At 38.8% G+C, this 25098-nt stretch overlaps 1 protein-coding gene across 1 annotated transcript; it reads left to right on the top strand.

Annotated features, from left to right (window-relative positions):
• Window positions 1-9421: 9421 nt before the first annotated feature.
• On the top strand, window positions 9422-24733 carry LOC118805171 (60 kDa lysophospholipase-like). Its single transcript, XM_036565787.1, has 13 exons — window positions 9422-9469; window positions 11740-11817; window positions 12147-12253; window positions 12692-12830; window positions 15859-15997; window positions 16115-16240; window positions 17796-17891; window positions 18237-18363; window positions 18631-18752; window positions 20958-21137; window positions 24060-24158; window positions 24386-24442; window positions 24532-24733. Exons 3-13 carry the CDS (start codon window positions 12184-12186, stop codon window positions 24580-24582), a joined length of 1206 nt encoding a protein of 401 aa, XP_036421680.1. The 5' UTR covers window positions 9422-9469; window positions 11740-11817; window positions 12147-12183; the 3' UTR covers window positions 24583-24733.
• Window positions 24734-25098: the final 365 nt, after the last annotated feature.

Genomic DNA, 25098 nt, shown 5'->3' with positions numbered 1-25098 from the left:
ACAGTCGAGCTCAGAGCTCACTTTTAATAAACATCTGAAAACACAGCTCTTTAACTCAGAGCTTCAGTAAAACTCTACGGCTCTTTGGTCTTTATCTCTTTGATCTGATCTGTGTTATCGTCTTATATGAGTTTAAATTAATACTCAGTTTCCTGTATTACTGTTAAGCTTTTTCACCTGCCTGTAAATCACTGAGCTGCCACCAGCATGAAAAGTGCTCTATAAATAAAAAATGTTATTATTACTATTATTATTATTGTTAAGTGGGAGGTAAAGAAAAAAAGGATTGACTGAAATTGCAACTACTATGTCCGTGTCCTTCCCTTCCTTCTTCTATCACATACTATGTTACCTCCTCTCTACCCCCAGCTACACCTGAGGGGAACAGAACATTCATGAACAGTAGGAGCTGAAAACAAAGATTTGAAGGCTGCATGTATAAAATTATTATTATTTTTAATAATGAGTCAGGCTGCACCTCAGTGTCCCCTGTTCTTACTCTGAGTGTATAGAGGATGTCTAACTTTTAACATGGACCAGATTACTTTACACTGAAACACACAAATTATATGAAGTTACTTCAGAAAATTAGATGAAATGAACTCACCGAGATATTTGCAGACCAAACGCTCACATGCAGTGGAAACAGCAGAGAGTTTTACAGACTTCTGCTCCACCCACGCTGATCCATTACACCTTCAGTGGTGCATCTGGAACACCTGCACAACTGCAATTTAATATTTGAACAAGAAATCAGTTTCAGCCTCATAGTTTGAAAGTTGGTTCTGGAGGTTCTAAGAAGTTCCACTGCAGTTCAGTATGTTACCCAGTACTTAAGTAGTTCTTTGAGTTTCTACCTTTGTACTTCTGTCCAGGCTTTACTTTGGAAAGGTTTACTTTTACTGCAGTCTTTATTTCACTGCAGTAACAGCACTTTTACTCTCAGCACAACTAAAGCACCATTTCCTTTACTAAAGAACCCTTGATTTTTAAAAAGGTGTAGAGTTTAAGAAAAGTCTTAAATTTAAATTTAAAGTCTTAAATTTTCTTTCAGAAAAATGGTACTAAACTATTACTGGGGAACATAACTGGAACATAATTTAAACAATCCATTTAATAATTTGGTTGTGAAATTGTACAAATGCACATCTTTTTCCTGAGAAAAAAGCTATTTAAGGTGCAGAATTGAACCTTTAAACCATTGTTGTACCTGTCAAGGTACATAAAAAGTTGCACACAATGAAAATATGTTACATCAAGGCAATTTCTTCCTTTAAAGTCCACTTGTTTTGGTAATTATTGTGTTTTTGTAATTCCTTTTAATCATGTGAACCACTTTTACATATTTAATAACATCAATTCAAAGCATTTTTTTCAGTGTACACACTTTGTACCTTGACAAATGAAAAATGTACCTGCACAGAACATTTTCCTCTGACACTATATAGAACCTTTACATTATGTGGAATATGGTTCTTTAAGAAGGTTCTGTACAATAATACATCTCATTAATAACAATGAGTCTTTAAAGACCAGTCTATTGAAAGTTTTATGGCATCTCTCCAAAGAACCCCTTTTCAAACCTTTTTAAAGAGTACATGATGTTAAAATCTAATGGAATTCTGTCTGAAATAACACCAAACTCACATATTATCTAGCATCTGTAACCTAAAAGCTGGATTTAAACAGTAAATCAGGTGTGATATTACCAGGAAACGGTACTTGAACACACACACACTTACATATTGCTGTAGTGAACAGAGACAGTGTTCAATTCTGGAAGGGAGAGTTGAGCTGGAACCTGGCACTGCTGAAGGAACACTTTGCTAAAGACGGTCTGAATATGATACATCTGACACATCAGACCAAGATGGCGGCGCAGTAACACATGCAGCTGCCTCTCTGGGTCCAACAAATGGTGCTATTTCTGTTTTATTGGTTTAAGTAGTGTATTCTTTCTGACGCAAGTACATGGAAACCACAGCAACTTTTGTTTACCACTGCCAGACCCTGCTACAGATGAGGAAACAGACAGAAACCAACCTTAAAGACGACCTGCTGCAGAAGCTTCGTGAGCTCAGTTTGCTAAGACAGCAAAGCTCGCGGGGGCCTGCTCACACCCGGCAGTCCTCGGCATCTCCTGATGAGGGAGCCCAGGGGAGTGTCTGCCAAAAGCGAGGTGGCAGGAGTGTGGAAGGAGGGCCGGGGTCCATGCTAGGCTAAAGGCTAACCATAGCCGACTTGCTCTGTAGATAATGCCATGGCCACCACTCTTCATCTGGCCCTCACTCATCTTGAGAAAAAGGACACTTATGTTAGGAGGCTGTTCATAGACTTCAGTTCAGCATTCAACACCATCATCACTCAGCATCTCGTTGGATAGCTGAGCCTGCTGGGCCTGAACACTTCCCTCTGCGATTGGATCCTGGACTTTCTCACTGAGAGACCTCAGTCAGTAGCAGCATCTCTAACACCATCACACTGAGCACTGGAGCCCACCAGGGCAGTGTGCTCAGTCCACTGCTGTTCACTTTGCTGACTCACGACTGTGCAGCAGCTCACAGTTCCAACCACATCAGTTTGCTGATGACACGACTGTGGTTGGCATCATCAACAAGAACGATGAGTGGTCAAGTCAACAACCTACATCTGAATGTGGACAAAACAAAGGAGAAGGTTGTTGACTTCAGGAGAGCACAGAGTGACCACTCTCCACTCACCATCAACAACTCTCCTGTGGAGACTGTTGCAAGGACCAAGTTCCATGGTGTTCACCTAATGGAGAACCTCACCTCAATCGGGGTCTCTCTTCCCTCCATCATGGACATTTACACCACACGCTGCATCTGAAAAGCCACTAGCATTGTGACTGACCCCACACACCCCTCACACGAACTGTTCTCTCTTCTGCCATCAGGAAGAAGGTACTGCAGCATTCGGGCCCTCAGAGCCGGACTGGGCAACAGTTTCTTTCCACAAGCCATCAGATTCCTCAACTCCCACGGACTGAACTGAAGGACACCAACACGGACTGACCCACACATATACATAACAATATGAGACCACCTCAGTCCCCACTTCCTGCAGTTCCAATGTATTGATAAAGCACATTTTAAACAACATGTGCTGAACAAGTACAGTAGAAACATCTTCACCATCACCACTGTCCACTATTCTAACACACAGACATACAGAAGTACGTACTTACAGTGCTGTGCAAAAGTCACAACTTTCAGTAAAAACAGACTTGATATTACGAAGAGACTGAAGACTTGGTACAAGGGCAGAAAAATGAGATATTAGCTGTAGCTTCAATAAGCTTATGGTCAGAAACACCAACAAGAGAACCAGAGGTGACAGGCAGACCAGTCGAGCAGAGTAGACAGACAGACAGATAGATAGATAGATAGATAGATACATACTTTATCGACCCCAAAGGAAGTTTAGCAGCCAGTATCAGTCACACAAAGTTAAAGTCTGGGGACAGGTTCCATCTAAGGACTAAACTCTAAATTAAAGTATCACTTTAAATGTTATAATATCTGTAATCAGATGACGCATTTTATGTGGTTATATATGTCCCTATTAATTTAAACAACAAGTAATCTTGGTTATTTGTTTACTCAAATAGCCACATCTATCCCCACCTCAATCAGCAGAGATTAGTCAGAAAGCTAGATTTCTTTTGTTGATGTTAGAATAATTAATGAATTCATTTTAAACAATATTTTTAAAATAGATGTAAACCCCCTATAGGCCTGCTGGCTCCACAGCAGGAAGGGAAGGTCTCAAACAATTAAACTTCAGATGGACAAGCAGTGGTTCCTGCAGAAAAGAAGGAGGGGAAGTCAAGATAAAAAGGCTCTTCTTACTGTTTGGGTTGCTGACCCCCGATTTAAACCCATTACACTGGCAACATCAATTAGCCATCTGGGGTCCATGAACTTGCCCGCTCATCAAATTCAATGTTTCTACATCTGTTTCTGTATCTTGTGATGATCTGGTGAGATCATACGAGACTCACATCCGGAGTTATGAGCCTATGAAGAGGGGCTGAGATACACGTCATCTGCCTCTCACCGTGTGGAACTGGTGGATTCGTGTGTCCGTCTACATTCTGTGTGAAACTGACCAATGGACACTCAGGAAATCACTAAGGACTGACCGTCATGCCGGAAACCCTTCATTCTTCATTCAGTCCACATCGGAGACTCGTGTGAAACGGCGTGCAGAGAGTTTACAGCTGCTGAAGCTGCTGCAGCGGTTTTGGAAAGTAGTGATGAAGATAACGGAGCATTTAGATATGAAACATATGAGGATCATATTATATGAAGAGCCTTTAAAGGAGAGTTTAAGAAGAGATGAACACATGGAAAGAGAATGACCTCAGAGCCCAGAGGGTTAAGGATGAGCTGCAAAAGATCTGAACACCTTTTGTACAAGGTTTGAAAACACTGGGAGTTCAGAAAGAAGCTGGAAGGTACCAGAATCAGTAGATGTTGGGACTGAAAATAGAGTTGAGATTTCAGTGACGTGTGGCTTTGTTTTGTTTTATACACCACAATGAGCGCAAAGCCATGGTCTCAGACTGCATTAGCACCATTCTCCTGAAATGAGGAGTTAGCCCTGGTGTGGCAGCCTGTCCATCAGAGATGTCTGGATATAAATTTGGTCCCAACTGCTTGGAAAATTCCACATATTGTCCCACTTCCTAAGAAGACATGTCCTGGGGGGCATAATGACTTCTGACCGGGGGTCCTCACTAGTGTAGTCAATGAAGAGAATTGTGCTCCATTTGCTTTATCAGGCTATACAAGATAAGTTAGACCCATATCAGTAAGTGTTCTACCAAGAACGTAGCACAGAGGCAACTGTAGCCATTCTCACACATTTTAAAGCGTTTGGATTATACAAATTCTAGACCTTATACGACATTATTATTTATTGATTTTTGACTAGCATTTAATATGATATATTTGGTACGATATGATATGCTTCCTAAGATGCAACAGCTGGTGATTAATCCATTTCATTTATTGGTATTGTTTATTTCTGATTAATAGGCAGCAGCAGGTCAGAGTTAATAATTTTTGTTCTTCTTTGGTCTTGAAAAGTTGTGGGTGTCCACAGGGATGTGTTGGCTCCCTTTGTTCCTCACAATTTATACCAGTGATTGTGTAAAATTACTTTGTGTAAAATTTACAAATTAAATTTGTAAACTTACTTAATCATTTAGTGGTTTAGATGTGAACAAAGTCATTCAAAGTGGTTTGGTGTGAAATGCGCCTTTCTAGAGAAATTTTCAGAGTCAGAATTGTTCACTATTATAGAAATAGGAACCAGACATCCGGCGCGTTTAATGGGTCTAAAAGCTACATCCTGTTATTACACAAAACGGTTATAAATACATGGTTTGATACCTGAGACACTGTTTTGTGATAGTTTTGTTATAAAGTTTTGGTCTAAAACGTATTTTTAGTATAAAGTTTTACTCCAGGATCACTTCCGTGTTTCCTCACAAACCACATTCTCAACTGAGATCAACGCACGTAACCTAACGCGCTTCTGTTGTCACTGGCCTGTAGCTACAGCTTTCATTTACAGCTTATTTTACAGTTTTCTTACCTATTTTGGAAGATTGGAGAGCATGCGAAGGACTTCGAGGAGGTCTGTTTCCAAAACGTTGTAGATCCATATCAGTTTGAACCAGAAAACACAGCGGTTTAAAGAAGAGACAGAGAGAGAGAGAGAGAGAGAGAGAGAGAGAGAGAGAGAGAGAGAGAGAGAGAGAGAGACAATCCGCTGGTGCTGATGCAGAGCAGCCCAGGGTGAATGGAAAGTGCTGGTCTCAACACCAAACTACGTGCTACTCCACTGACCAGTGTATAGAGTAGGACAGTGAGGTAGTTTTAGTTTTTTTTTTTGTCTTTCGCGTTGCCCATGTTAGACAGTCTGTTCTAAGCTAATGGCTAATAGTGACATATGCTAATGTAACCCTTTCTTTCTCGCTACACGGCTCCCCAGCTGGGCTCTGCGTTGTGATTTGATGGTAGTAAAAAGGGACCAGGAAGCGCTGGAATGTGGTGCAATCAGCTGGTGGCGCTGTTTTATTGTCAGGCTCAGACAGTAGCTTGGCATATCTTCAAGGAAGCACACAATACTGTCAAATAAGCCCAGTTTTTCCCACTTCTAACTTACACTAAATGAAAATCTCAGCTAACATTCACAGTTTCTTCAATTTAAAATGTACGTCGTACTCGGTGGCGTTCACAGCGCTCATTTAAAAATAAAAAAAAAACCATATACTGCTTAAACAGTTTAAATTCCCAAGCCTACATGTAAAAACAGGTCACGTTAAACTAAAACTGATAAAACAAATGAGCTTAGCAACTAGTATTACACCACATTCTTTTAGCTTGCAATATTAAAAAAAACGAAAAAATAGCACGAAAATATGTACTAATATGGACAACTAACTGAACATAACATGTTATCCAGTGGTTATCTGTCCAAAACACTGATGGATGTTAGATATTTTTAAAGGATTAATTAGGATTCATCACAGAGCACAGTCAGCATGTCTCACCTTCAAGGATGCACACAATACTGTGCTTTCCTTGTTGAGCACCAACACTAAAGAGAGAAACAACGCGTAGCGCGTATACTGCCACCTGGTGACCAGAACGAGTAACAACACCTTACACTAACAACAACTAATTTATTTTACTCGCAAAAGTTTCTTACCTTGATTCCAGTTTCTGCTGTAGTGAAAGTGCGGGTGTGTAAATCTGCAGCTCTGCAGGGCGGAGAGAGGTACACACTCAAAAAAATGATTTATAGCCACCATAAACATATATTGCAAATATTTTACATAAAACGTATTTAAAAATATACAAATATACTTCACTTATTAATATTCATTAGAAGCAACCCAATCTGGATAAATCCAAAACTGATTTAACTGAACTGTATAAGACCTGTTAGATTTTTCCACTAAATCTTATTAGGAGGCGCACTGTGGCCGTTAGTAACAGGAAACGCATCATCAGGAAACTGCTTCAGCTGACGTGGTGGACAGGAAATGGTTCTTTTTATTTTTACAGTCTTCTGCCATCCTTTGTTATTCAGTGCAACTGTAATAAAATAGTGATGCGCTTTAACTTAATTTGTGGTTTTAATCTTTTTGACCAAATATTAATGTTTCATTTTGCTTATTTTGAGAGATACTCTAAACAACACCAGTGAACTAGCTAGCTAGCATCCGTGCTAGGCCTGCTGTCATGTTAACAGGTACAAAAGTTGGATTAAATAAACAGTGGGAGGGATTTATTGATTTATTGTGAAGCATAAATAAAGATGTATTACATTAATATTCAAATCAGCAGTTCATGGGTTTTGGAACTGTAGGTGATCTCAACATGTTAGCATGGCATGAAGTGACCGATAGTGTTAGCTAGTTGCACCTCAGTAGGAATGTTGTGCACATAAACATTTGCTTTAATTAGTAGTTCAGTTGTGAGTGAACAGAAATTCTAAAGCAGTGAATTTGATCACAGCTGAAATATATAAAGTTATGTTTATTTCTTTCACATTAGACTTTAAAGTTTAGATGTGTCGTGTAATGAGCCTCAGCAAATACTGTTTAATAGAGTTTGGACTAAAATAGATGTTTGTGAATTTAACATGTTTTGTCATTTAATACATTTACACAGTGTAAGTAGTTGTGCTGTGAATACAGAAGGTGCTATTAACTCTTTAGAAATATATAAATGTTATGTGAAAAACTTGCATAAATTCTACAAGCACTTCTAATTTAAATGTTATATAATTCATTCAGGTTTATTGAACATGATGGAGAAACATAAATTATAACACCATTTTACATTGGGTTTATGTATTTAAATTGAATGGAAAATCGACATAATTAAAATACATAAGTTTTAACTTTTAAATAATTTTTGAGTGCATGCAGGGCGTGGCAAGGAAAAAATTAGTACCCATTAAAAAGGTTTTTTTTTTTTTTAATTTTGCAGTATTTTACATTATCAGTATGACATTAAAACTTACAAGACACACACAAGTTCACTGGTTATTTTGGAGAGCAGATAAAATGGTGATAGTTGAAGTGTAGACATACAGACGTCTGGTTCCTACTACTACAGTGGTAAACAATTTTGACTCTAGAAAGAATTTTGTTTCTCTAGAAAGGCACATTTCACACCAAACCACTCTGAATGATTTTGTTTACATCTAAACCATTAAATGATTCAATAATTTAGCTAAATTGATGGAGTTAAGTCTTTAGATGATTGTGCATTAGTGGCGTTAACGAAGGACGAGGATGAGGCAGGCCTTTTTCAGGATGGTGTGAACAAAATAAAATATCTTAAAAATATCTTAAAAACCTGTCAAAACAGAGGAGATTTTTTTTTTTGCTGCAGTGATCAGTGAACAGGGATGGTGTCTGTGACGCTCGCAGACGAGGCTAGTTTTGTGAGCTTTATTCCAAAGAGGCGATCAAAAAACACAGTGGAAAACCAGGAAAGACAAGTTGAAAAACTGGACATCCACAACAGAACAAGTCAAAAACGGAAAACAGGTCATACACATAAACGGACCTACAGACATGGAAGCTCGGTCTGCACAGCAAACAGTGACGATACTTCACAATGAACAGATGCAAACAGACGGGTTAAACAGAAATGGGAACAGGTGAACATGATTAGAAGTCTGGAGAGGCTGAATGGTGACAGGTGGCTCTCGGTGAGTCCTCAGTCATGCGAGGGAGTGAGGGGTTCTGGGAAAGGCAGTCCGAGGTGACCGAGTTGGCTGTAGTTCCAGCCGGGCTGGAGGGACGTGTGACATCGTGTGTTTGTGTATGCATTTAAATATTGTTGATGCATTTTGGGATTTTCGTGTACTTTCGATGGAGCAGCTTTGTGTAGGATAACGTTCTGTGAAAATGGACAATGAAGTTTTGTCTAATCTACTCACATTTTTCTATTCTAATGTGTTTGCATATTTTAATATGCCTGTTTAAATGCAGCTGCATTGTCTTGTTTTCACATTTGGAAAAAGCTAAATGAATTAGTAGTTTTATGAACTCGTTTATCTCCTGCATCGAGTAATTTTTATGTTTCACATTGAGATTCACATAAGAATGCTTTCCTTCATAGTGTATAAAGTTCAATCTCAGAAAAATCAAAATCAGGATTTTTATTCGCCAAGGATCAGATGTACAAGGAGTTTCTCAACATACAGTAAAATTAGATCCATATAAAACACAAGTACACAAACAATCTGAGAGCGATATAAAGGATGTGCAATGAGACACAAATAGAGTAACAATCAGAATTAGTGTTAGGGAAGTTATTAATTCACCAGTAACTCAGGCAAAGTCCTGTCCTTTCTGTTCTGGAATCAGTCACAGTTCTGGATAGTTCAAGTGGATACGTCTACAGTTCTCCAGGTAAGTCTAAAAGTCCTTTAAAGAGCCGCAAACTGTTTTATAAACATATATACACCGGTCAGGCATAACATTATGACCACCTCCTTGTTTCTACACTCATTGTCCATTTTATCAGCTCCACTTACTATATAGGTGCACTTTGTAGTTCTACAGTTACAGACTGTAGTCCATCTGTTTCTCTGATACTTTGTTAGCCCCCTTTTACCCTGTTCTTCAGTGGTCAGGACCCCCATGGACCCTCACAGAGCAGGTACTATTTGGGTGGTGGATCATTCTCAGCACTGCAGTAACACTGACGTGGTGGTGGTGTGTTAGTGTGTGTTGTGCTGGTCTGAGTGGATCAGACACAGCAGTGCTATATAGTAAGTGTACCAAATGTAGCTCCAAATCAGAACACACAATTCCTTTACTGTATTTTCTCATCACGTGGTTTTATGACTGTAATGACACATTTTGGAGAAATAAAGAAATAAAGACAGAACAAACAGAGAAACTTTGACCTGTTTCCAAATCAGGAAGGACAGAGAATCTCCAGAGAATTTGGTTTGGGTGAGTTATTAATTAACCCACACAGACTCAGTCACGTAATAAGAACAGTAAAACATAATAATGTAACTGGCTGCAGAGCAGCACTGCCCACAGTCACAACACTGACAGTAAAGCAGAGCAGAATTAAAGGCTTTCTCTGTTTGTTTCAGTCTAAAATGTTTAAAATAATGTAATAGATGTTCTTTTTTCTTTCTGCAAAACAAAACTGAACACAACAATTACGTTCCATGAAATGAAGTATCTGATCTTCTATTTCCACACACACCTTGATTTTTGGGGAAAGTTTCTACTGTAATTCATCAAGGGAACCAAATCGCCATTGAAGTGTTGGTTTACTCAGCAGACACTGGTCACTGCTACGACGGTACTGTAGAGTTTACGCTACTGAAAAAGACGTCGTTCCACACAAACTGTTGAGCTGTATTTACGGCTGTGTTTGGCTCCAGCTTTGATTCACACATGGAATAATTTTTCTAACAATTCGCTCTGATTCGCCGCATCTCACTCGTGATAGAGTGATAGAGCTGATAACACAAACAGTGAAAACAAAAGGCTCATTACACCTTTATTATTAGTCATTATTAGAGATTATTAGAAACAAACTGACCTTACCCAGCTCTGTGACTGCTTGCATAACTTGGCTCCAGGCCAGCAGGTTTACGGTGCTGGAAAGGCACCGGTAAGAGTTTGACTCCAGTTCTAAAGAAATCTGGGTAACACTTTCTATGAATGTCACCTTTGTAAGCATCTATAAACACATTTATAACATGTTTATAATTCATAAGGCATTGTAAACATCTTATAAATATTTATAAAACAAGAATTACACTGAATTACACTTTATAGCCATGTTTATTATACATTATGAATTGTTAATATAATGCATTATAAGTAGTGTTAATTACATGCTATAATGTCAGTGCCAAAGAAGTCAGTCCCAGCTTGGAGAGCGTAAAGTAAAGACAAATACCAAGCTAACGGTGGTGAACATTACCTTTCCCACATTGGGTAAAACACTGATGCAGCTCTAGTTTAAACTCTGACATTTGAAGCCTGTAATGTGCTTTACTGTGAATGTTTTAGTGTTTCAGTAAATCCTTCAGTAAATACTTCAGCTTGAAGCCTCACTCTGAACACTGGAGGAGGCTTTAGTACAGTATGCTTCACTTTACTTAGAGCAGACAAATACGACTTATGAGCGCTTATAATCTGTTATGATCAGTACTTATAATGTATAATTCATAATGCATAATAAACATGGCTATAATGTATAATGCATTTTTATAAATATTTATAGCCATGTTTATAATGTCTTATAAATGCATTATACCATGTTATGAATGTGAATGTTAAGAAAGTGTTACCGAAATCTGTTTTATACAGAAAGTTCCTACATGAAATGGTTATGAATTCACTGCCTGATGACCGATAAATAAAATGTCTATATCTGTGTTGTAGTCATGGCGACCCCTGGTTCCTATCACCACCACTGTAAAGACATCTGAGTCTGTGATTTTGTTTACATTTCAGAGATTGAATTATGTAGAATTTAGGAAAAAGACAAAAATGGTGGAATTCCCCTTTAGATCCTACACAGAGTCTCTGTGAGAGACATTTAATCTATTTCATCCTTCATATCACAAAATGCAACTTTTTCCATGTTGTTGTCTGACGCCCCCTTGTGTACAGTTCATTGGTCACCCTCTGATGTTTTTATAAAGGTGGAGCTACAGACTGATATTTAAACCCCAACCCAGTCCATTAACACCACTTAGTTCTACGTGTGACCAAGAACGCAGGTACAAGTATTAACATTTATTTTTCTTATGCATATTTCATATTTCTGTACTGTGCAATTATGTGAGATAATCTCAATTTACTTCATTTCTTCTTTTATTATTTTTCTAAGCAAGGAAACTGAATAGAAAATCCATTTTTAAAATGAAAGTTTCTTCTAAAATGTAAAATAAGGATATGATGAAAGACAGAAAGTTACCTGAAAGAGGTTCTTACTCGACTCTGAATAGAACACGAATAACAACTACTGTTTGGTCTTAATCTCACTCTTATTCACAACTGTGTTATTTTCAAATCAGTTTACTGTAACCTTTATATCATTTCATTGTAGTAAATTATCTGTAGAGCTATTGTACCATTTTTGGACCATGGCTGTAGAGAGAAAGGTGTATGTTCTCTACACTGGAGGAACTTTTGGAATGAAAAAAGATGATGATGGTAAGTAAATCATTTATTTAGTCTCTGGAACGTGTGAGCTCAAGTCTTCGTCTGAGTGTCTGCAGAAATGTGCATTAATTCCAGTGGTGGACAGAATAAACAACATACTTCAGTACCTTTGTTCAAGAATCTGTACTTTACTAAACTATTTGCATTTCACAGTAAAATATCTACATTTTTGTTCCAACACAATATCTCAAATCCAAACAAACCAGTCATACAAACTCTGACAATCTAAGAGTTTTTAAAACTACAGCTGTAATAGATTAACTCACAGAACTTTTATTTTGATATTTGAGCCCATTTAAAATCAGACACTGTACTTTTGTACAGAGACTTTCTACTTTTCCTCGAGTCATATTATATATTTCACTTAAATTGTGGATTTTGTCCGAAACCGATCAATTCATGTTTAAATATCATTATTTTCATATGAAGGGAAGCTCGTTCCACAGAGCCTGGATGTCATCAAAGACTTCATCATTCGCCACACCATCCTTTACGAGAGGAGACCAGGAGAATCAGAGGAGGCTGTCAGGAAACGCATCATCAGCCCGGACGGTCTCATCACACTATAGTGAGTTAAAACTTATTTTAAAAGCTTATTTTTGTGGTTAATTATCTCAAACGCATTCTGAATTAGAAAAATGAGAAAAAATCCATCTTTAGTTGAAGTACATTTACCCTGAGAAAACAAACCCCAGCCCCAAAAAATATTTTTACAAAACCACATGTCACAATTAATGGCACCCCTCCATTTGCCAACATAGCAGCTCTGAGTTTTCTCTTATAAAGTGTGGTGAGATCAGAGATTAGAGTGAGCAGTGTGAGAGCACTCCTCTCAGATCCTCCTCCAGGGTTCTAGATCCTCTCTTTAGGACTCTCCTCTTCACAGGTTTTTAGTGGGGCTTAGGCTGTGATGGTGGTCCTACTTTACACTATGTGTCCTTAATAACTGTGTAATTATTCATTAACAATACAGTGTAACTACTGGTGATGGTGATGATTCACTGTAACAGATGGATTCTATAAATATTCATATGTATCAGTTTCAGTTATGACTCATGTAATATTACATGTTGTAACAAGTTAAGGGTAATAACATTTCTATGAACTGCTGTTCTTCTACCAAGACTGTTCTGATTGTAACAGGTGTGTAATTACCTATATACTGTATCTGCACAGGAAACACCAATGAACATTTATCTAGCTGCAGTGGGACACTTGTTCTGTGACATGATAACCAAAGTTCCAGCTTTAAACTACTGTGAAATGTGACTGTATAACACAGAAACAGCACAGCTTTGAAAATGACTTTTATATAATTCATTAAAATGTCACTGCCAGTGAAATAAAACCTTCTATCTCCAAAATTTTGTACTGTTTCCGTTGGTCCGTTCACCATGAAATTGTAATACAATGCAAAGGGTAATTAGAGTTTTCAAATCATGCAATCAATAAATAAATAAGAAACAACAAAAATGGAAATATAAGGTTTTTGCCTGACGGTGTTTGGTTCTATAATACCCCTAAAACTGTGTGTGGATTGACTGTAATTTCACTGTGTTAACATAACAACTACACTGGAACTGCCCCCTCATTTTAAAGTGTATATCACAAATACTGTGGAATATTTGTGTTGTAATATGATAAACTAATACACACATACAGTCAGCTGATGTTTAGGGAAGTTGGTGTTTCCTGTACTTTCATAATGTAGGTACTTCTACATCAGCTACAATCAGAAAAGCGTTGTTGGAAAAACAGCATATGACTCTATTACACCCTATTACACTAGTAGTTATGTTGGTATTGCATGTGTTGTTAATATGTAACTACACAGTTATTAGAGACACTTAATATAAAGTGGGGCTGGGGTGGCCATGTTGACAGATTAATTCTGTGGTCACTGAACCATTTTTGTGTGAATCTGAACGTAAATTTTGGATTGTTGTCGTGCTGGAAGATCCAACCATGACTCAGTTTCAGCTTTTTAGCAGAAGCAGCCAGATTTTAATTTAAAATCTCCTGGTTCTTCTTGGAGCCCATGATGTCACGTGTTGTAACAAGGTTCTCAGGGCCTTTGGACAAAAAACAGCCTAAACATCAAAGATCCTCTACCATACTTAACAATGAGGATAAGGTCCTTTTCTGCATATCCATCTTTAGTAACACTTTAATAACAGGCCCTAATAAACATCAGTTTAATCATTATGTGATATTTTGTTAATAACATAATCGTTACATATGCATTAATAAAAAGTATGATTTATTTAGTGACAGATGAATAATCAACGATTGTTTTGAAATGTAGAAACATAACCTAATCTAATCTGCCCTCCTCGTGTGTCTTGTCCTCCTGTTTTGCCCCCTCCCTGTGTCATGTTGGGGTAGTGCTGGGCTGGGCAGTTCTCTACTCTTTGTTAAAGTCACTCTTTGTGACCCCTATTAAAGTTAAAGAGCATTTGCCTGAACATGTAATGTCCAGTTCTTCTTCTGCGCCGACGCTACAATATGTTAACAAACAATTTTTGCGAGGACTTGTCTAACTGATTGTATGCTGATGACAGATGATGACAGCAGTCTGATGGTACGAGTCAGTCTGGTCAGGCTTGGCTGTCGTTGTAGTGCCCCTTACTGTAACGCTCAGAATGCAGCTCGTGCTTTCGTTGTGTTATGAATTGTGTTGTGGCCAGTGATGCATCATCCATATGTCTTCACTGCAATGAGACACAGGAAGACCTAAAGAAGGACTGGAGTACTGGACTGCACTGGATCGGCTGTTATTGACGAATTACTGAATATAACTGAGTACAGGCCGATACAGTTCAATCCAGAACTCCAGTCCACATCTTCTGGGTTATTGGACGTCTCGTTGCTGCGTGTGATGTAATCCCCACTCGTTAGACTCTGTTCTGAACTCTGAGCTGAATAATTGCTGAACTCTGCTGTCTGTTCTTTGGATTTAGTACAGTAATCATTTGTTATATTTACATATATAATGCAAATTTTCTCTGTATTGACCGTCTTGTTTCACTTGTTAGCTTATATTAGTGCAATACACTTCCATTTTTACTTAATTTAACCCTGTGAGTTGTTTTCATCCATGTTTTACACTACAGTATAGACACCATTTACGTTTTAGCCTTGTTTGTTAACCTACTGATCCATAAGACTGTGTATGGTTATGAACGCTGTGTATGGGTTTATGATCGCTTTGTATGGTTATTAACATTATATGGTTATAAACATTATGTATGGTTATAAACACTGTGTATGGTTATTAACATTGTATGGTTATGAACACTTCGTATGGTTATAAACACTTCGTATGGTTATCAACGCTGTGGTTATGAACACTGTGTAAGGTTGTAAACACTATGTATGGTTGTGAACATTGTGTATGGTTATGATCACCGTGTGTTATGTATTGCATATCACAAATACATAAAAAAAACAAATAATTCTTCATACACACTTGGTATGTAATTGTAAAGTATGTACCAGAAAATTACTTGCAGGTACTACATATTTACACGTTCAATACCAGGTACTTACTGTAGTGAACTTTCATTTAAGGTCACCATGTTCCATTATTTTCTCAGTCACCAGTTGGCTGATGATGACCCTAAAGCCAAAGGAAACCAGTACAAGGTTCTTTATGAAATGGACGGCCTAAAACCACCGATCGACTCCTCAAATGTGACCCCTAAAGACTGGTTGGCCATGTATGAAAAAATTGAGGTAAAATACAAGAAATAATCGTTCACTATTCTGAATGAACTATAATTGTTTAGTCAAATCTAAGTTTTTCTCCCTTTTGCTCCTTTTCTTTCTCTCTTTCTTATGACTCATTTATAGGAGCACATGGAGAAGTACGATGGGTTTGTTATTATCCATGGAACAGACACCATGGCCTTCACCTCCTCTGCTCTGTCCTTTTTTTTGGGGAAAATCAACAAGCCTGTGATCGTGACTGGAGCTCAGGTCACATTTCCTACACATTTACCAACTGATATGTCATCTAAATTATTTTACACTTTTTATCATGCAAATAATTGCATAATTGGGCAAAAATATGAATGTACACACAACAACCACAGCAATAACTTTTCATCAAATTTGATTCATGACAAAATATCTCTTCTACACTGATCTGGCAGGGATTGAAAGTTTACAGTCTGAACGTTCCACTTGTTTTAGGGAGCTACAAGCCAGAAATAACTGCTATAATATTACAACCCCATTTCTCAAAAAGTTGGGATGCTGTGAAAAATGTAAATAAAAATAAAATGCAATGATGTGCATTTCTCCAGAGAATCTGGAGAAATCTCTGTATGTAAGGGACAAGGCCAAAAACCAGTATCTGCTGGCTGTGATCTTTGGGCCCTCAGACAGCACTGCATTAAAAACAGACATGATTCTGCAGTGGAAATCACTGCATGGACTCAGAAACACTTCTGAAAACCACTGTCTGTGAACACAGTTCATCACCGCATCCACAAATGCAAGTTAAAACTCTAAAATGCAAAGAAGAAATAACGCAATAATGCAAATAAACAAATATAAACAGGATCCAGAAACACTGTCACCTTCTCTGGGCCTGAGCTCATTTAAAATGGACTGAGGTTAAGTGGTAAAGTGTCCTGTGGTCACTCAGACCACTCAGCTTGCAGTGCACAGTTCAAAAGCCAGTATTCATGATGGTATAGGGGGCATTAGTGCACATGGCATGGGTGACGTGCACATCTGTGAAGGCACCATTAATGCTGGATGATATATACATGTTTTGGCAACATATGCTGCCATCCAGACGACGTCTTTTTCAGGGAAGGCCTTGATTATTTCAGCAAGACAATGACAAACCACATTCTGCATGTATTACATCAGCATTGCTCCATATTAAAAGAGTCCGGGTGCTAAATTGACCTGCCTGAAGTCCAGTTCTGTCACCACTCAGAACATTTGGCACATTATGAAATGAAAAATATGACAAAGGAGACCCTGAACTGATGAGCAGCTGAAATCCTGTATCAAACAAGAACAGGAACACATTTCACTTTCTAAACTACAGCAGAGTCTCCTCAGTTCCCAAACGCTTACAGAGAGTTGTTAAAGAAGAGGTGATGAAACACAGTGGTAAACAGGCCCCCGTCCCAACTTTTTTGGAACATGTTATTGGCATCAAATTCAAAATGGGCACATATTTTTCAAAAAATAATAAAATTTCTCAGTTTCAACATTTGATATGTTTTTTTATAGTATTTTACTTTAAAAATATGGTTTACATCATTTGCACATCATTACATCCTATTTTTATTCCCATTCTGCACAGTGTCCCAACTTTTTTGGAAATGGGTTGTACATAGTCAGGAAAAAATAAGAAAGTACACACAACAACCACAACAAAAACGATTAATCAAATTTAATTCATGACAAAATATCTTCACAATCTGCACATTTCTCTTGTTTTAGGGAGCTACAAGCCAGAAATAACTGCTATATAATTATGATTCCTCCTCCTCTTCCACCGTATCTGTAGATGCCCATCTTCCATCCTCGAACTGACGGTCTGGATAACTTTATTGGTTCGATGCTCATGGCTGGGTACTTTTGTGACAGACCAATGCTGCATCAGGTCAGCTGAAGAACAGAACATTCATCTTAGTTTGTTTTACATTACATTCTGTTTGAACTATGCATTTATGTTATTATGCATCTATACATAATTGTTTATTATTTAGATCCTTTAATAACTGCTCCTGCATAATATTTGTCTATATTTTTATTGGTAGTTCTGTCATTGCTACAAAATCAATGTCTATCCATGTTTTTCTGAGGGACAAAAGCACATAGTAAATATCAATATTTGATGCAATAATGCAAATTGAAGGCTGTTATTTATGGGCACACCATCACAGTGAAGCAGCACATTCGAATCTACACAGTATCCACGGTTTTGATCTCCATTGTCTACTTACAGGTGATGCTTTATGACCTGAACAAACTGTACCGGGGCAACCGAGTGGTGAAGTTTGACTGTGATTCCTTCAGTGTGTTTGACAGTCCTGATGTGTTCCCTCTCGCCAGCCTGGAAACCACCATCAAACGTAAATACCAAGCGGCTTTACTGTTTTCCAGACCTCAGTTAAACTTTAATTATGGACTAATGAGTCTATTTAGTGTCATCAATGTAATTACTAAACATGTAATAGACTTTCCTGTGTCTTATTGTGTAAATCGTTTGCCATATTTAATCATGTCTGGATTAAGACTGTCATTAACAAAAACTAAATATATAAGTGTTTATGAATGTACTATGGTGCAGTGCTGTATGTACACAGGTAGAAAACTAATTCATCTCTTTACTTCTTCAGTATTTGAACATAAGATGGTGGAGCCCATATTCCATTCCTCCTTAAAGTGCAAGACGTTCACACCGGAAAGCATACCAGAAGTGAGGATCCTGAGATTTTTCCCAGGCATCACAGAAAACTACGTAAGCTAAATATAATTCAGACACAGCCTTGGAAAATGACTAATGCAGCTGTCAGCATTAGTTCTACCCCTTCACTGAAATCTGTTTGGTAATTTATCTGTGTAAAATAAAGCTGGCAGCTTAATCTACGGAACCCAAGTATAACGGTGGTATTTGCCATGGTCAGTCCCGACATAGTACCAGTGGTGAAGACCACTAACAATGAGTGTATAAACGTTACCATAATAACATCAATCGATCTGTCAACCTTTATTTAACCTCGGGGTCCACTGAGGGAGACCTTCATTGACAATGTAGCCAAGCACTGTACAAAAAACAAGGGATTGAAAAGAGTAAATATACACCGATCAGGCATAACGTTATATTTATCAGCTCCACTTACTATATAAGTTAGGGGTGGGAATCTCTGGGCACCTCACGATTCGATCATGATTCAGAGGCTGTGATGCGATTATAAAAAGATTATCATATTTTTTTCTATACAGGATTTCTGTTTTCTCATTGTGTGAGGACTTGGTACTTTCAAAGCAAAGTATTTGTAATGATGTATAAAGAATTTACTTCCAGTATCTTTTATTAATAAATCAAATGGAAGTGATGAGGCTGAACTGGAAGGCTCTCATTCACTGCTCTTGTTTGGAGCACATGAGACGCTGCTGCCACTCATCTGTCATAAAATGCTCAGTTACAGTGAAATAAGATCCAGTGGCAGTGGACGTCCACGCAGCACGTTACAGCTATTCTAACAGTTTTCTTCAGTGATTTCATAACTTCAGTTTTGGTCTCCTTTTAGAGAGTGGGGGGGGGTCGCTATGTCAGTAAAATATCTTTGAGACTGGTCGCTGTATCTCAGCTCCAAAGTGTCCAGCACAGCACGAAAGCCCTCATTCTCAATGACTGAGAACGAACGCAAATCCTTGCCAATAAAAGTTGTGATAGAGTTTGTAATTCGTTTCGTTCGTTCCGAGTTGGGCGGAAGCTCTGACATTTATAGTAGTAAACGTTGGCCTAGAACAGGAGTTGGCAACTTGCAGCTCTTTTACTGGCCGACTGCGCCACAGCAGAATTAGATTTGTAGGTAAAAATAAAATAATCCTCCTTTACAGTAAAATAAAGCTCTGCTGATCGTTCAACACAGTTTAACAATAAATGATCTTAAATGCTGGAGTTAATGTAGCCTATAACCACTAGTTCACCTAGCTAGTAGCTAACAAAAAGGCAAAGAGGAAGATTCGAGATGATAAATAATTTTGAGATGAATAGATAGCCGCCACAGACTGTCCGGGCGCTGCACTTCTGCACTTTGCAAAGTTCTGCCTTTTGTGTTCCGTCAACATTACGTTATCAATTAAAATTTAGAAAATTGATTTTTGATGTGTGTGAATCAATTCAGAATCATCAACGTTCGCATCGCAATGCATCTAAGAATCGACCCCTCCACCCCTAATATAGGTGCACTTTGTAGTTCTACAGTTACAGACTGTAGTCCATCTGTTTCTCTGCATACTTTGTGAGCCCCCTGTTCTTCAGTGGTCAGGACCCCCATGGACCCTCACAGAGCAGGTACTATTTGGGTGGTGGATCATTCTCCGCACTGCAGTAACACTGACGTGGTGGTGGTGTGTTAGTGTGTGTTGTGCTGGTCTGAGTGGATCAGACACAGCAGTGCTGCTAGAGTTTTTAAACACTGTGTCCACTCACTGTCCACTCTATTAGACACTCCTACCTTGTCAGTCCACCTTGTAGATGTAAAGTCAGAGACGATAGCTCATCTGCTGCTGCACAGTTTGTGTTGGTCATCCTCTAGTCCTTCATCAGTGGTCACAGGACGCTGTTGGCTGGATATTTTTGGTTGGTGGACTATTCTCAGTCCAGCAGCGACACTAAGGTGTTTAAAAACTCCAGCAGCACTGCTGTGTCTGATCCACTCAGACCAGCGCAACACACACCCCATCAGACCCCACAAGACACCACCACCCCATCAGTGTTACTGCAGTGCTGAGAATGATCCACCAAGATAACTACATTGGGTAAGAAAAAAGACAGAAGAAGAAAACAACACAAAGACAATAATAGTGGTGATAAAGTAGTAAAATGATAAAAAAAATGTAAATATACTGAAGTTAAATATGTTTTTCAGCAGTTCAGACGCCCTAAATCTGTATTTACCAAACGTATATATTGTGTTTTTTGCCTGCTGTCCAGGTCTGTGGCATTCTGAATGGAGCTGACGGTGTCATCCTGGAGACGTACGGCAGTGGGAACGTTCCAAATTTTAAATGGCTAGGAGATCGTCTGATTGAAGCTTATGAAAGAGGTGTTCTGATGCTGAACTGTACTCAGGTGTATCGAGGCACAGTCTTACCCATCTACGCTACATTTGAGGTACCACTCAGCACAGCAAGTGAAGGGGTTTCACCATCAGGAACCTTTTTAGTTTTCACTGTCGTTTGAGTTTCTGTCCCTCCTTCCATCTTTCACTGAGCTGCTCTCCTCATGGACTTTAAATGCCACAGGTTCTACACTAACGCAGTACTTCACAGGAGTTAGTGCTCTACACTGAGGTACTGGCACTGGTGAGCTGAAGGCTGAAGGCTGAGTAGATCAGAACAGCAGCACCAGTATCTCACACTACAGCACCAGGGTATTATTACAACTGTACCACATCAAAAATGCACTGACTTTACTTAATTCAAAGGTTTAGATCGGCTCCACATGAATAAAACATATTCATAAAATATATATATATATATATAGAACCCGGTTATTCATGTGGAACTGATGTATAAATATGAACTAAGTCAGTGCACTTTTCATACCACTGATTCATTACTGATGTATATATATATATTGGAACCGTTGTGGAACTGATGTAGAACCGACGTAACATATAAAGCAAATACACTATATTGCCAAAAGTATTCACTTACCCATCCAAATCATTGAATTCAGGTGTTCCAATCACTTCCAGGTGTATAAAACCGAGCAGCTAGGCCTGCAGACTGCTTCTACAGACATTAGTGAAAGAATGTGTCGCTCTCAGGAGCTCAGTGAACTCCAGCGTGGTACCGTGATAGGAGGCCACCTGTGCAACAAGTCCAGTTGTGAAATTTCCTCACTACTAAATATTCCACAGTCAACTGTCAGTGGTATTATAACGAAGTGGAAGCGATTGGGAACGACAGCAACTCAGCCACGAAGTGGTCGGCCACGTAAAATGACAGAGTGGGGTCAGCGGATGCTGAGGCGCATAGTGCGCAGAGGGCACCAACTTTCTTCAGAGTCAATCGCTACAGACCTCCAAACTTCATGTGGCCTTCAGATCAGCTCAAGAACAGCGTAGAAAGCTTCATGGAATGGGTTTCCATGGCTGAGCAGCTGCATCCAAGCCTTACATCACCAAGCGCAATGCAAAGCGTCGAATGCAGTGGTGTAAAGCGCCGCCACTGGACTCTAGAGCAGTGGAGACGTGTTCTCTGGAGTGACCAATCACGCTTCTCCGTCTGGCAATCTGATGGACGGATTGCCCGGAGAACGGTACTTGTCTGACTGCATTGTGCCGAGTGTAAAGTTTGGTGGGGGGGATTATGGTGTGGGGTTGTTTTTCAGGAGTTGGGCTCGGCCCCTAAGTTCCAGTGAAAGGAACTCTTAATTAGAATTAGAATTAGAGCGGAGACTGTGAGCCAGGCCTTCTCGTCCAACATCAGTGTCTGACCTCACAAATGCGCTTCTGGAAGAATGTCAAAAATTCCCATAAACACTCCTAAACCGTGTGGAAAGCCTTCCCAGAAGAGTTGATGCTGTTATAGCTGCAAAGGGTGGGCCGACATCATATGGATTAAGAATGGGATGTCACTTAAGTCCATATGTGTGTGAAACAGACGAGCGAATACTTTTGGCAAAAGTGTATATGCATGTAGACCCAATGTGGAACCGATGTAACCAATGTTCGTTGCCAAAAGTGAGTGAACTGAAATGAAATATGTGTTGATGTAACCTGTGCAATACATAAAAATGTTATTCATGTGGAACTGATGTATAAATATGAACTAAGTCAGTGCACTTTTCATACCACTGATTCATTACTGATGTTTATTATTAGGTTTTGAGACAATTACAACACAAACTGCTTAACAAGGGAAATTTATTTACATTCCTCTTAGAAAAATCGCTCTGATCCAGCAGTTCTGCAAATGAACTCCTCATAAAAAAGAATCACAACACAAAAACATCAGCATGTTTATCTTCACTGGGAACGTCAAACGTAAACAAACTACAGATGTACCAGCTAACAGTGTAAGGATTGAATTAGCTACACATGTAAATGCAATAAGTTATTATGGAATGGATAGTTCCAGTCCTAAAATCTGATTGGCTGAGCTGTGTTTGAAGCTGTTGTAGAGGATACTAGGCCAATATGCCACTCCTATGACCTCCTCACAACAACTGAACTGAACAAAATAATCTAACTCTAATGCTGCTCACACTGGCCGCCGAGTATATCACTGAAGTAAGAACCCGGTTCTGTTAAAACTGAGGGGCTGGAGACTTATGTTCTTAACTAGAACAAGGCTGGTCAGCTAGCTAACAGGCTAAAAGAGTGCTAACATGCTAAACAGCTCCATCATTAACATCACAGGCTTGAGTTAAAGTATTTATGGTGTGATTAACTGTAAAATGGCAGAATAAAAATCTAAAAATGTCACTTTAATGTCTTACAAGGTTCAAATATCCGTGTTTCAGTCAGAAGTTGCGTCAAACCCAGGCTGAATCCCAAACGGCTCCGTACTCCCTAAATAGTGTTCTAGGTATAAAAGTTTAGAAGTTCTAGCCTCTACAGTCAAACAGTGCATCATGTATCGAGTGTGGATGAGTCTGAGTCCCACATGACTGTTTCTTAGCTGTATTTTGCTCTGCTGGGCTGCAGGATCCAGTATTTAAACTCCTACATAGTGCACTGTGTAGGGAGCAGGGAGCCTTTTGAGATTCAGCCCAGTGAGAGAAGAGGGCGCCACTGGATTGGTGCTAAATAAGACTCGCGGTGGAAGTTTGGTCACCAAAAAGTACTTATAAAGTGAAAGTGTTTGCATTAAACAGTGCTGCGTTATCATATGTTCATTGTTTTATGACAAAAACGATACCGCACTCTAAAGAAACTACATTTTATCATATTTTATGTTGGCCCACGTTTTATAAAAGCAATAAGCCAGTTATTATGTTCTGTAGTCCAGCCTGTAAGCATGACGTGTGCACCGTGTTCATTGACCACTGTGGCCTTGTTTCTTTTTGTGCCCGATTTTGACAAAGAAACATGTTATTCCTGGATATGACATCACTTCTGAGGCAGCAATGACCAAGATGATCTGGGTGCTGATGTCAACCTTTGACCAAAGGACAAGATGCGAGGTGTGTCTGAGATTTAACTGGAATGAGTTTATCCTCATTGTCAAAGTGCTGCTGTATCACTGTCTGTATATTAAAGTTCATTAAAGCAGTGATTGATTGTTCAGAGGAGTTACTGATGACTGAAGAAGCTGAAACTCACAGCCAACATAAGATCTAGAACAAAAACGCTAAAAGATAGAAGGGAACTGTAAAGGTGAGCTTTAGGAATGATTTTTAATGTGTTTCAGATAATGAAGCACAGTTTGTATGGAGAATCATGTGCCCCTCCCTACTGCCCACTGCAGGTGAGTTAGAGGGATTTTCTGTGTTGCTGGAATTGATTCTGGATTATATTCCAGTTCTTACTTAAGACCTTTCTCTCCACTTCTTTCAGCCAAGCGTGGAACCTGGACCAAAGGGAGAGAGAGAACAGACACCCAAATAAAATCAGCATATCAACATGATTGATTATTAAAACAAGATGAAATGATCGAGTCTGTTTGTGGAAAAGATCAAGAAAAGTAAACAGTGTAAACCAATCAAAAGTCTAATTGTTCTCTAATGTTCTAATCAAATAAATTGATTCATTGCATCCATTCTGTCTCGTGATGAATTTGACTTAAAAATCTAAACTAAATTAAAGTTGTGAGAGGTTTAGAGACCATAGAGAAATACTGTTTTATTATTGATTAATGGTATCAAACAGCAGCCGCTGAAGGCTCCGGAGAATGAGGGTGACATGGTCAGTTCTTTTAGACTAAGTTACGACCCTTTCTGATGCATTCTCTAAAACACAGCAGGATTCAAAAAGATTGATCCGATTTCAAAATGATTTATTTCTCTTGTAAATCATTACAGATCAATGCAGTGAACTGTAAATGGTTTAAATGAGCATAAAGTTTATTATGTAATTGTACAAGGTCTCAGTAACACATTCTGCTCAGGGGTCTCATCTCCTCTC

This window comes from Colossoma macropomum, unplaced genomic scaffold (assembly GCF_904425465.1).
Source record: "Colossoma macropomum unplaced genomic scaffold, Colossoma_macropomum, whole genome shotgun sequence".
NCBI lineage: Eukaryota > Metazoa > Chordata > Actinopteri > Characiformes > Serrasalmidae > Colossoma > Colossoma macropomum.
This window is presented reverse-complemented; position numbering and strand designations above follow the sequence as displayed.